At 36.4% G+C, this 13,358-nt stretch overlaps 1 protein-coding gene and 1 long non-coding RNA gene across 2 annotated transcripts; both read right to left on the reverse strand.

The window, feature by feature from the left end:
* Window positions 1-1,299: 1,299 nt before the first annotated feature.
* Window positions 1,300-5,600, reverse strand: LOC145909111 (uncharacterized). Its single transcript, XR_014403103.1, has 6 exons — window positions 5,431-5,600; window positions 3,774-3,833; window positions 3,547-3,576; window positions 2,987-3,180; window positions 2,706-2,910; window positions 1,300-1,411 (listed from the first exon to the last, which is right to left on the reverse strand). It is a non-coding gene; the product is annotated as an uncharacterized LOC145909111 (long non-coding RNA).
* Window positions 5,601-7,543: 1,943 nt separating this feature from the next.
* LOC145889344 (uncharacterized) lies at window positions 7,544-8,533 on the reverse strand. The gene has a single exon (XM_082980288.1). It carries the CDS (start codon window positions 8,531-8,533, stop codon window positions 7,544-7,546), a length of 990 nt encoding a protein of 329 aa, XP_082836414.1.
* Between the last annotated feature and the right edge of the window lie 4,825 nt (window positions 8,534-13,358).

The following is a 13,358-nucleotide window of genomic DNA, read 5'->3' on the forward strand; positions in this document are numbered from 1 at the left end:
ATACAATCACCCAATGCTCAACCCATAGTGCCGTCAGGGCCCATGGCACAATAATTATATGATAAGCAAAGTGGAGCCAATAACACGAATTAGTAATTTTGTTGTTGTTAGTCATCTTTTAGTCCTTTATTGAACAGCTTTACCTGTGGGTTGATGGAGATCAGCTTAAAGAGGTTGACTCTCTACTCCGCACAGCTTTGTGGCTGTGGTGTGACCTTTTTTAAAAATATCAAAAACATTAGTATTTTTTTATTGCATTTAGTGCTTTTAATTACACAACAGCAGAGATTTGCAAAATAATTGTTGATGAACAGGTGAAAATGGCAAGTCAAAAACCATCAACAAAATTCTGAACTTGCTTTGTGGCATACTATGTAAATACCATGATGTGATGAGACAATGTGAGAGATTAAGAAGTAAGCTAATCAAGTTTTTGTGTCTATTGTGTCTAATTAAATTCTGCTAATCCCCCACTTCATGCTGTGTAAATATTAATGTACACATTTCGACTATTCACAAAAAACATTTATGCAACCATATAATAAAAACTTGAATTACCCCTTTGCATATTGATCTACACTGCTCGACAGACACTGTGTTTGCAACCTCTCCAAGAATCCTGTATTTGATTACAAAATCTGCAAAACTGACCCAATACAGTGTTATTCAGGGATGCAACAAATAAATTAATTAAACAACAACAAGTTTTGTGTACGATTTTACCGGACCGCTACAATAAAATCTACTATCTGCATTGCCAACAATTACATCATGTTATAATTTGTAATGATCTAATACAGTGCTTTTCAACCTGTGGGACCATCCACACTGGTGAAGATGACAATATTTGGCTACGTACACTTTGTTGAGGATAAATTAAGGACCTGCAGCTTTTCTCTTGCGTCGATTTGGACATCGTCCACTTCAAATCACAAACCTTTCGGAAAATGATAAAAGTATTGAACGCCACATTTGTTCTTTCTTGCAGTCGTTGAAGGAGAAAACATTTCAGTTTTGATTTGTTCCCACTTTGCTTAACATCAAAAGACAACTGTACAGCAAGTCTTCAGTAGTCCAATAGAAAAATATCCTTTATTTTCGAAAAACAATACATCATATGTCTCGATTGGATGTTCCAACTATTGGTAAACAAGAATGAGTTACTTTTGTAGTGTGGTTACATCTAGCTAGGATTGGATTTACTATTTCACATACTTTTGCTTATCTATGAGATCTTCTTTGCAAATAATGTAAAACTTTTTAGCCCAGTTGCCACTAACACAAATTAGTAATTTTGTTGTTGTTTGTCATGTTTTAGTCCTTTATTGAACAGTTTTTCCTGTGGGTTGATGGAGATCAGCTTAAAGAGGTTGACTCTCTACTCCGCACAGCTTTGTGGCTGTGGTGTGGCCTTTTTTAAAAATATCAAAAACATTAGTATTTTTTTTATTGCATTTAGTGCTTTTAATTACACAACAGCAGAGATTTGCAAAATAATTGTTGATGAACAGGTGAAAATGGCAAGTCAAAAACCTTTAACAAAATTCTGAACTTGCTTTGTGGCATATTATGTAAATACTATGATGTGATGAGACAATGTGAGAGATTAAGAAGTAAGCTAATCAAGTTTTTGTGTCTATTGTGTCTAATTAAATTCTGCTAATCCCCCACTTCATGCTGTGTAAATATTAATGAACACATTTTGACTATTCACAGAAAACATTTATGCAACCATATAATAAAAACTTGAATTATCCATTTGCACAATGATCTAAACTGCTCGACAAACACTGTGTTTGCAACCTCTCCAACAATCCTGTATTTGATTACAAAATCCGCAAAACTGACCCAATACAGTGTTATTCAGGGATGCAACAAATAAATTAATTAAACAACAACAAGTTTCGTGTACGATTTTGGACCGCGTTGGGATTTTACCGGACCGCTACAATAAAATCTACTATCTGCATTGCCAACAATTACTTCATGTTATAATTTGTAATGATCTAATACAGTGCTTTTCAACCTGTGGGACCATCCACACTGGTGCGGATATGAAAATTTGTGGTGTGGATGACAATATTTGGTTACCGTATTTTTCGGACCATAAAGCGCACTGTCAATAAATTGCTTTGATTAGTTTTTTGTTCATACATAAGGCGCCCTGGGCTATAGAACGCAACGTATTTTAAGGAGTATAGGTTACCGTATAAAGCTCATTAATAAAAGTTTACTTGTTACGTAATAAATGTAAGGAAGTCACAATAGTACAATGAGCAAAAGAAAAAATGAGCCTAGTGAATATCACAGTTGCTAGTTGCTTTTACTGTAGTTTATTGTGTAAGACGGTGGTTTATTTATATAATAATAGTATCGGTACTGGTTTTGAGTGTAGGCAATAAAGCATCCTTACATTGATCCATACATTAGGCGCACGATCAATTTATGAGAAAAAAAAAAGGATTTAAATTGCGCCTTATGGTCCGTAAAATACAGTACGTACACTTTGTTGAGGATAAATTAAGGACCTGCAGCTTTTCTCTTGCGTCGATTTGGACATTGTCCACTTCAAATTTTTTACTAAATGGGGCATGTTAAGCTTTTATAGCATCATTGTAGTGCAAGAATTTTTCAGTACCACTCGTGTTACTTATGGCATCTATCTCTTCGGCATAGAAGTTTTTCCAAAAAAATTAATCACAAACCTTTCGGAAAATGATAAAAGTATTGAACGCCACATTTGTTCTTTCTTGCAGTCATTGAAGGAGAAAACATTTCAGTTTTGATTTGTTCCCACTTTGCTTAACATCAAAAGACAACTGTACAGCAAGTCTTCGGTAGTCCGATAGAAAAATATCCTTTATTTTTTGGAAAAAACAATACATCATATGTCTCGATTGGATGTTCCAACTATTGGTAAACAAGAATGAGTTACTTTTGTAGTGTGTTTACATCTAGCTAGAATTGGATTTACTATTTCACATACTTTCGCTTATTTATGAGATCTTCTTTGCAAATAATGTGAAACTTTTTAGCCCAGTTGGTTAAAGGTAATACCGCAGGAACTTTCAGGTTTGTGATTAAGCCATGTACACTTACAGGTCCTACAGGTAAAAGTGCATTTTTACACTTTAATGTATTATACACTTTATCTCCTTTATCTCCACTTTCCCCACGTCACTGCAAAACATAAAAGAAAATGTATATGAAAAGCTTTTAATTGTGTATAAGCTGCAGACAGATGGCCACTGTTTCGACCTAAAAGGTCTCATCAGTGCAGCTGGCGTGACTATCAGATGACTTTGCTGACCAAACGGCCAAGCAAAGACTTCCACTTTGTTGTGACCATACAATCACCATCATCGATTGGGCACCACACTAGGTGCAACCTAACAGGGAAAACAAGGTGGAAACACTATGGCCAAGCAAAGATCCAGCAATAGTGCCGTCAGGCCCCGTGTCACAATAATCATATGATAAACAAGTGGAGCAAATAATACAAGTTTTTAAGTTTACTAGTAAGTACTATTTTATAATACAATATACCTTTACATTATCTCCACTTTCCCCTCTCCCCTGCACAACATAAAAGGAAATGTAAATGAAAAGCTTTTAAGTTTACTTGTAAGTACTATTTTATGATGCAGTAATACTGCATTATCTCCATTTCTCCCACGCCTTTGCAATAAACGAAGGGATGTGAAATAAGATGAAACATTAGAAAATTGATATATTTATAATGTACTTTAAACCTAATCGATATAGTTTCTTACTTGAAACTAAATAAATGCGAATCAAATGGAAGTTTCAAGAACTCTTGTTCTGGTAAAAATCTAAACAAAAAGGAATAGTCAAGAAAGGTATACTATTGTATGCTTATAAATCTTTAATCTTCTGCGTTTTCTGAAAAAAAAAACTTAGTAAAATATTTGATAGAAATGGGCCTGCTTTTAATGCAAAAGATATTATTTCACACTTACATCAGACATTGGTTTGTACTGGTGGTTAGTTTTTATTAAGGGCATGGAGCTTTTCTTATGGGTTGATATGTACATCGACCTCTTCATATTTAAAGATCACCATTTAACAATGCTACTTATTTCTTATCACAAATTGTGCTAATTAAAAATACATGCGGATAAAGAAAGACCAGTAACCATAATTTTATCCACTAAGTGGCGCTATTCTTTCAGCAATTTTTTTATTGGTCGGGGTGCATTCTGTGAGATCGACATCCATTTCAATGCGAAAAGCTTTTCTTGGAGTAAAAAATTAACAAACATGTACAAAACACATAAAAAAAAATTTGTGCCACTCCAAACTGCATGGTTGTATTACTTTTTTTGCAATTTATTGCACGTTCCGCCATTCTAAGCGCTGCGAAACTCACCCAACCGTCTCTGAAAAGTTACTTTAAAATTATGGCAACCTTAACAAGTTGCTATCTGATGCCGCATACATAAAAAAGCAGATCAAGCACTTCCATATTTAAACCCTGCAACTGAGCTATATGCCAATTGTGCCCAAACAAAGGCTGGATTGTTTTCTCACCATGAATTACAGTGACAATAAATAGTGAGATATGTTTTATGTCTTTTTTCAGGCTAAGATTTTTTATGTCTTTTCAGCTTTAAGCCTTTTTATCTTCAAAATACATCCACATGTTAAATAAAGAAATGAATGCACCACATTGCTTTGTGCTTTTTTCTGCAATTGGTTGACAGAACGCAAATGACCAAACACACTCGTTTCATGTTTTAAGCAGATTAGCTGAAACAGAAGGCAGATTTCGTTTTTGAGCAAAATGCTTTAAAGATCTGGAAGTTATTTTAGAAACCACTGTCGGCATCAAAAAACGATCAAATTATTTAAAGTCCCACTTTCAAAACGATCTCAATTCACTAAGTGACTTGGTAACATCCATAGATAACAAGGAATGACTAAACGCATTACAGAAGGATGTAAAATCAGCACTAGCTGTAGAAAAATCAATTAGACCACCAGAAACTATCCTCCGGGAAAACGCATGCCTTCAAATAAACTATTTGCTAGTCAAAAACGATTTTTTTTAACCCAGCGCAAGGTGGGCAGAATGAAGAAATATTGCCTTAGCTTTCCAACCAGTGCACAAAGTCTACAGGCAAAATAAAATTTGGCAGCTGTCACACCTGAAGTGTGTGCTATGTGTTTTCAGAATGATGATGATGGCGATTCTTTAGACATATTGTGGATTCAATGTGGCAGTTGGGTCTATTGCTCATGCCTAAAACTGGATGGCGAGCTTAAAGTTCATCACTGTCCAATTTATAAACGCTCAACTTGAAAAAACGTTGGTATTTGAAAGTTTCGTTTAGCGTTCGTTGTGTTTATTATTGTTGTTACATCATATGAAACGTTCATTAAAGCATATACAACTGTTGTGATACTTGCCATGTGTAAAGTCCGTTGAACGCGCCCCGGTTCTTGGTGCGGAACGTCACACGAGGCGGAATTCCCGCAGTTAAAACGCGTATCTATAATGGGCCTCAAACTCGCTCACTCAGTTGATGTTATTCTTGTTATCGAATGTGCAGCACGCACTCGTACGCAAGATAGAATGTATTCGAAGTGTAGACGATACAGACGTCGGGAGGAGACGAAAAGACACGTAGGACACGTGGACCCTTAGAACACGGTTTCTACACAGAAGGCAATGTGTCAAACGAATACACTTCACACGTAGATAATTACAGCATAAGGCTCACCAACTATTTGGGAACCGGGAAACTCTGGACCACAAAGACGGTCCAAGCAGTTACTGTCGCACACCTAAACGAAACAGGCAACATAAACTACAATGCGCCACTATGACGTAACAAACACAATGCTTACCGATAACTTTGGACGACAGAAGATTGAATACACCACGCCTCACGTGTGTACAAATGCAAGAGAGACACTGTGAGTACAAAGACAGCGTCAACACCGTGTGTAAACTTAATCACATTAACAAGGGCAGCTATATTGTTCAGCGAACTGACTTCCAAGTCATCGCAGTTAAATTTGCCAAAGTTAAAATTTACACATTTCGGTTATTTGGTACTTCAGTCGTTTCACACATATGTACAAATAGACTCACCAGAAAATGCTCGCTCGCAACACAAAAAACCTTTTGCAGAATGAAAATGACAATGCACTGTGCTGCACAGTTGTCGAACACAAAAAGGACAAAACCACGTTGCGTTATCACTTAAAACTTGGTCTCTTATTATTGCGTCACAGACCGTATGAGATTGCAACACACATTTAAACAAGATGTAACACCATGTGTATTTCTGTATCGACTTACTGATTACCAGGAGTGTAATGTTAATTTTATAGGGAGCGCTACAGCATGAAAAAGACAAATTGTGTGAATAAAGAATGGGCGTCCAGCTAATAACCGACCAATCAGTTGTAGGGTAGATGCTAAAGAACCACCCCACATATACGCGAGGGTATTTCCCAATGGTTGTCTTATAGTTAGCCAGTGGGAATCAGCCTTAACTTACAAGATATTAGTTGTTATTTTGCCAAGTTAGTTGTTAGTTCGGCAAATGTTTTCAAATTAATTAAGATTTGTACAGTTGCCCTCAGGCAACAATGGAGCTTTACAAAACTCTGCGCAACTCATATTTATTGTAATAACTAGATTGCGATACAAAACATCTCTCACTGTAAATTATAAGCGAGAAATTAATCCAGCCTTTGTTTGGGCACATTTGGCATATAGCTCAGTTGCAGGGTTTAAATATGGAAGTGCTTGATCTGCTTGGAAAAAAAAGCGCCACCTAGTGGATCAAATTATGGTTACTGGTCTGTCTGTATCCGCATGTATTAAAAATTGACTACACTGTTTTATGTATATTATTCATTTCTCAAACATTCAGTGGGGTTTCTTATTCTTTATGATACTTTATTTGTTCTAGAAAGGTATATTATCGTATGTTTATATGTTTATATGTTTCTAACCTTTTGCATTTTCCATTTTGGTTTTGCTTTTAGGCCTATTAGAAATAGGCCTACTTGTAATGCAATTGGTTTATACTGGTGGTGGTGCACTACCATCGTGTTGACATGGCAGTTACTTAATGTACAATCCACATTTCCTAAACAAAAAGTTTATTAATTACAACTTTTCAGACTTGCTTTACATTTTACACCAACCGAGACGAGAACCTTCGTACGCTGAAAACGAACTTTTGTCAATCCGGCGAAATAAAAAAAATTGAAAAATCGTTCCGCATGATTTGCCACAAATTTCACATTATGTTTTAATGAATTATGAATCTGACGCTCTTCTGTACACCTTTTGTTTAAAAAAGATTGTATTTTCTGACGTTTCGCCTGTACGTACGACTAGGCTTCTTCAGAGAATAAAACAAACACAGTAGCGGAGCGAACCCACAGGGCAAAGAAATAGAGCGACGAAAAACAAAAGGGCGTAACAGCTAAAACACAGCGGGACATAATTCAATGGACAACATCGATCATGGGTCAAACGGTCAAACATGGGAAACAAAAGTCACGAATTGTTACGGGCGAAATTGCGGAACACGGGCGAAAGTACTTTTCCATCGTTCCGATTTAAAACATTCGGTAGCGAATTAATATAATAATTTTCCACAACCAACCGTTTTGCCAAAATTGTTTCTTGTTTTAATACTTTTGCTTCCTTCCAATTGATACGGTGGTCGGTGTCAAGCATGTGGGCACATAGGGCAGATTTATTGGGTTCCATATTGCGTATGGCTGCCTTGTGTTCTTTAATACGGGACGTTAAATTGCGCTTAGTCTGGCCAATATACACAGTGTTACAATCAAGACAAGGGATTAAGTAAACTACACCGGTCATTTGAAGCATGGGAATACGGTCTTTAGGTTTGGGAAACATGTTTTCTAAAGTGCATACCGGTTTCATGGCAACTTTTACGCCAGTGGCGTTGAGTATTCTTGATATCCGCTCAGAAACTCCCTGTACATATGGTATGGAAGTGAATGCTGTGTATGTTTGTGTGGGTTTGTTGTGTGTGTGGGTTGTGAGATTTAGGTTAGTGGGAAATTTGTTTAGTTTTAGAACGTTTCGAATGTGTTTGCGTTCAACCCTCCGAGTGTGTGGATCGGCAATATGTGTAATCGTTCTGTTATATAAGGTTCTGGCCACAGTGAGTTTTTGATGTTTCGGATGGTGTGAGGTGTATTGTAAGTAGCGGTTAGTGTGTGTAGGCTTGTAAAAAATGGAGGTGGTAAGTTTCCCGTCCGGGTTTGCAGTGACGTTTACGTCCAAAAATGACAGACTATGGTCATGTTGTGTTTCCCGGGTAAACTTAATAGAAGGTTCGATGCTGTTTATGTGGTTATGAAACCCTGCGATCTCGTCTTTTGCTATGATGACGTACGTGTCATCGACATAACGGAGCCAAAGTCGCGGGGGTGTTTTGAAGGAAGCAAGAGCGGTTTGCTCAAGTTGTTCCATTATAATGTTGGCCAGAACCGGTGAAATGGGAGAGCCCATGGGGGTGCCAAAAATTTGTTGGTAAATGTCGTGTTTATATGTGAAAACAGTCGAGTCTAAGCGCAACTGTAATGCCTCTTGGATGTGTGTTAACTTAAGATTGGTACGTTCATGTAGTGTTGTGTCTTGTTGTAGTTGGTCTAAGGATATTCTGAGCGCAACATCTGTCGGAATTGACGTAAACAGGCTGACGAGTCTGACGACATCACTCATGCGGAAGTAATTTGACCGTTTGACCCATGATCGATGTTGTCCATTGAATTATGTCCCGCTGTGTTTTAGCTGTTACGCCCTTTTGTTTTTCGTCGCTCAATTTCTTTGCCCTGTGGGTTCGCTCCGCTACTGTGTTTGTTTTATTCTCTGAAGAAGCCTAGTCGTACGTACAGGCGAAACGAAGGAAAATACAATCTTTTTTAAACAAAAGGTGTATATTTGTTGATCTCCACCAGAAGAGCGTCAGATTCATAATTCATTATGATACCTGGTGGTCAAAGCCTATTTTCAGTTTTCATTATGTTTTAAGTCGTTAATTTTGGTTTAGAATAATTTGGTCCTTTTCGGCAAGCAAATTGGCAAAACGTCTATCTGGCAGAAGTGAAAATCATTTTAAATGTTATGTAAAACCAAATGTTTCTTTATATAACATGAATATACACTTCACAGCGTGTCCGAGAGTTCACACAAAATGATGGTAATTGTAAGTACGTAATAAAAATAAACTTTCCGGGACTAATATTTTTCTAAATATCGCTCTACAGTGCAGCAGAAGCCAAGCGCTCATATCGAAAAAAATGGTACACAAGCGCCGTTTTCCATTGAAATGACTTTTATCGTCAACAATTGCAACCAGAATGAGGTATGCGACGGAATTTTATTGGCGTTTTAAACACTTTCCGCGACTAATATTTTTCTAAAAATCGCTATTTAGTTACAATACAGCAAAAGCTAAACGCTCATATCAAAATAATATGATAGACAAGCGCCGTTTTCCGTGTCAATTTTTTTGAATACAAATGAAAAACTCAGAATTTTGAAACAATTGTTTGAAAGGTGTTTGGTTGGGAAAGGATAAACTTTATTGTAGAACTGGTATTTTGGTTGCAGAACGTCACGCAATTAGTGAAGATGCGGAGGTCGATGAAATTGCTTTCTAGCAGGTTGCGCCCCAATATTGTTTAAAATGGAGATGTGCACATTTAATGTAACCAGAGCCCATGATAACTGTTTTTCAATGTCAAAAAAATAATAAAATAAAAACAAAACCAAAGTTACCGACAGAGAATATATTCAAAACTGCGAGCAGAACAGGGAAGGCTTTAAAAAACACAGAATACATGCAAACGTAGGAAAGGCAACACAAGACGCACGTTGCAGTCGTGGAATGGAAAGGATGTAACTGGAAGACGGATATTTCCAGTTACGTGTGCATTGTTGCGAAAGCTAGACTAGCATTGTTTTTGTTACAAAAACGTTCTTCAACATTTTTAAGGAACATAAACAATAAAATTTCATTAAATGCCTAAGTATAGTGGCCATGTAAGTTTTCCGTTTTCGGCTATATGACATTATTATTTACAATGTTATACTGCATTTTTAGACATAATCTCAAAATAAATAAAACTGATAGTTAAAAAAAATCGAGCTCGGTAACATACTATGCTTTCATATGTCTGATGTCATTTGTCCAGTACATGGGCATGTTTGCTAAATACATCTTTAGGTTAAGTGGTTGAAACATCATTTATTATGTCTATCATCAGGCTCTAATAAAAGTTTAAATAAATTATTACTGACGCTGCCAGGCATGTGTTAATGCTAAACGTCTAGAAATATCGATACAATCAAATTTGCCAGAAGATCAATACTCAGCAACCTAAGAACAGTTGTTGGTAGTTTTTGCGATGTTGTTTATGACTAAAGGATGGCATCACATAAAGAACGCGGTTTGTGTTCTGTTACCAGTTGGGCTGCATTGATAAAAAAAAACCTGCACTCATGCAAACAGTAGTAGGATATAGCAGTGTCATTCTTGTCATTGCAACCGTAAACCAGATATCAAATAATATGCTTACCTTGTATGGTAACATATTTTCAATTGGTGCCAGCCGCAAAATAATCTATACCATGTTTTTCATTTCATTAACGTTTGATAATTAAGCATTAGTTTTGATTTATTGCAGTAATTTGTATCAACATTTCGTTGATAACAGATAATTTTCTCATTATAAACTATGAATCACAACGATCAAACACATGAACAAAACGTACACGTTCCTGTTTCAAAATTACATCAATCAATTTAAGAAATGCAGTAAATCGGAAGATATATTTTATTGGTACATAAAACTAGCATATATAGTGGCAATCTCACATCTCGATCTAGATATTCCGTTGCGGCCAATCGAATTCTGTTGACCTTTTTGCCTCAAATTTAAAGCAAAATGGATTCCTATGAGAGTTTAACAGTGAATATTTTGACTTCAGAAAAAGTAATTGCAAGATAAGCAAAGAAATAATTATCAACAATGCGTAAAATAACAATTGCTCTGATGTTGTTTGTTAGGTTTGTGGCAGCACATATAAGGTAAGGAACCTTAAAGCCTCTTTGATTGCTATCCCACCATATTCGGAAATATTGCTGGATTATAGTGGAGATGATTGGGCGTTTGGTAAGCTTTCTTTTTAATATTACGAACAGGTATTGTATGTAAACGTTGCCCTTATCTACGGGAGACCGATTCATACTAGTTTTTCAAGGACGCGATTTCTGTTTTTGAATTCAGGCAATACAGCAAAATATTTGTTTACTTAAGGCATGGCACCTTACGTTTTAAAAACAAGTTTTCAGTTGGGTTTACATTGCGAATCGTTAAACGAATTTTAAGCTGTAATTACAGACTGACAAGAGATCAAGGCCACAGGTGTTAGTCTCGAAGTTTTGAATTGTAATGACAAAGCAAAGAGGTTAAAAATGTTGCGATATAGAAAATGACCATGCTGACTATCTTGTTTATTGCAGGTAACTAAGAAACGCCATTGATATCGGAGACGAGTGACTTTTACCAAATTGCCTAAAATGATTATTGTGTTGTTGACGATAGGAAATTCGCAGAGACTTATCGCATAAAATGCCCGTCATTTTCTAAGAAATCAAAAATTATTCAGTTATTCACAGTCTGCCCTATACACATCAAACAGCGAAAATCAGCCAGGCATGTCGCAGGTATATCGAAAAGAAAACTGTAAAAAATTTATAAAGTTTTATGACACGCAGCATGTTTGAAACCAAAAACCAATGCATGTCTTTGCAATGTCACCACAAAACTAGGTGCGAAAAAGGCCTTTACGACACAATAGTAACCACACGGTTAGTTGACTTATTGCAGTGGTTTGCAACGGCACTTTGTTATTAATAGACAACTTCCACCCTGTTAACTATGTGCAAACACAACAACCATAAATTTTACGAAAACGGTTACTACTTTATATGTGCAAAAAAGCCATGATAATATTGGCAAGCGGCAGACAGGGTGTGTGCACGCACTGTTTCGACCTGTGAGGTCTCATCAGTGCAGCTGTTGCAGTGGCACTGTGCTGGCTTTTTTTAGATAAACTGTTTAAGGATAGTAATTTATTGAGCTGCGGAGCGAAGTGTAATTTAATTATGCAAAAAGCAATTATCGTATTGATGCTATTTCTTGGACATATGACAGTTGGTCTAACGTAAGAGAACCGATACTAGGGTGTGTAAAAATATAAACAGTTACTTAGCACTTATTTTTAGGTACCCGTTCCGATTACCACCCGGTTCGTCAGATTCCAGCCCATCCACCTTGGGATTCCAACAAGAATATACCGGAGAAGAATGGGATGATGGTGAGAGTTCCTTTTATTGTTGCAAACAGACAGATTTAACACAAGGGTTCACAATAGCGTGTTTGACTCCGCATTGGCTTGCTTCGCAGTGGCTGAAAATTGCTTTGCGTTCTTTCCATCGCAAACAGCCCCGAAATACATAGTTTTGAGTTTGCTGGTCAGGATGATAAGATTTGTTTTAGCTTTATTGTTGTTACAGGAGTTATCTAGGAAATGCTCTTTGCCGTGTCCGGATGTTTGATTTGCATGAAATTAGTCGTTGGATTTTGCACGTTTATTGCACACAAATATAAATTTAGATATAGAACAAAATTGATTTTCGGTCATTACACAGAACTAATGGTGACATTTGCCTTTTGGTGGGGTTATTTTTAATTATTGTGATAACGAATCAAGATACTGATGCCTTAGCGTTGTTAACTTGCACAAGTCGTGTGACAAAGTCACTGCGGAAGAAAATTTTCCTTCTTGTTATTTTGTTGTTTCAGAAATCGCCAAATTCCATACTATAGCTTTGAATAGCTTCGTTGCATTTTTTATTTGAATGAATATATTGAAGCTTCATAAGTGTATTTTTCTGTACAGCATCCGTAAACTAAAAGCTAAATTCACCAGGATTATAAACAGCAAGTTTAGGCCACAGCACTTTGCATGAAAGAGTGTTCATATCTTATGTATTTAACCACCCTCAATCTAAAAGTTGTCGCTGGTTTTTGCTTTCGAATGCTTTCATAGGAGCATATATCTAAATATTTCATCGTATACGCAGTGCTAATTTGAAGCATCCACTTCCATCGAAATTTTGGTAATAACAGACTTCCGCGTATAGAGACATACACCACGAACAAATGCATTATCAACGTGGTAAAATATATGCTTTCCTGAGTATTAATAGTAAATTAACATAGTCTATTAGCATTTTTTACAATAAACGCGCCTATCTATATAA

This window comes from Ascidia mentula, chromosome 1 (genome assembly GCF_947561715.1).
Source record: "Ascidia mentula chromosome 1, kaAscMent1.1, whole genome shotgun sequence".
Classification (NCBI taxonomy): domain Eukaryota; kingdom Metazoa; phylum Chordata; class Ascidiacea; order Phlebobranchia; family Ascidiidae; genus Ascidia; species Ascidia mentula.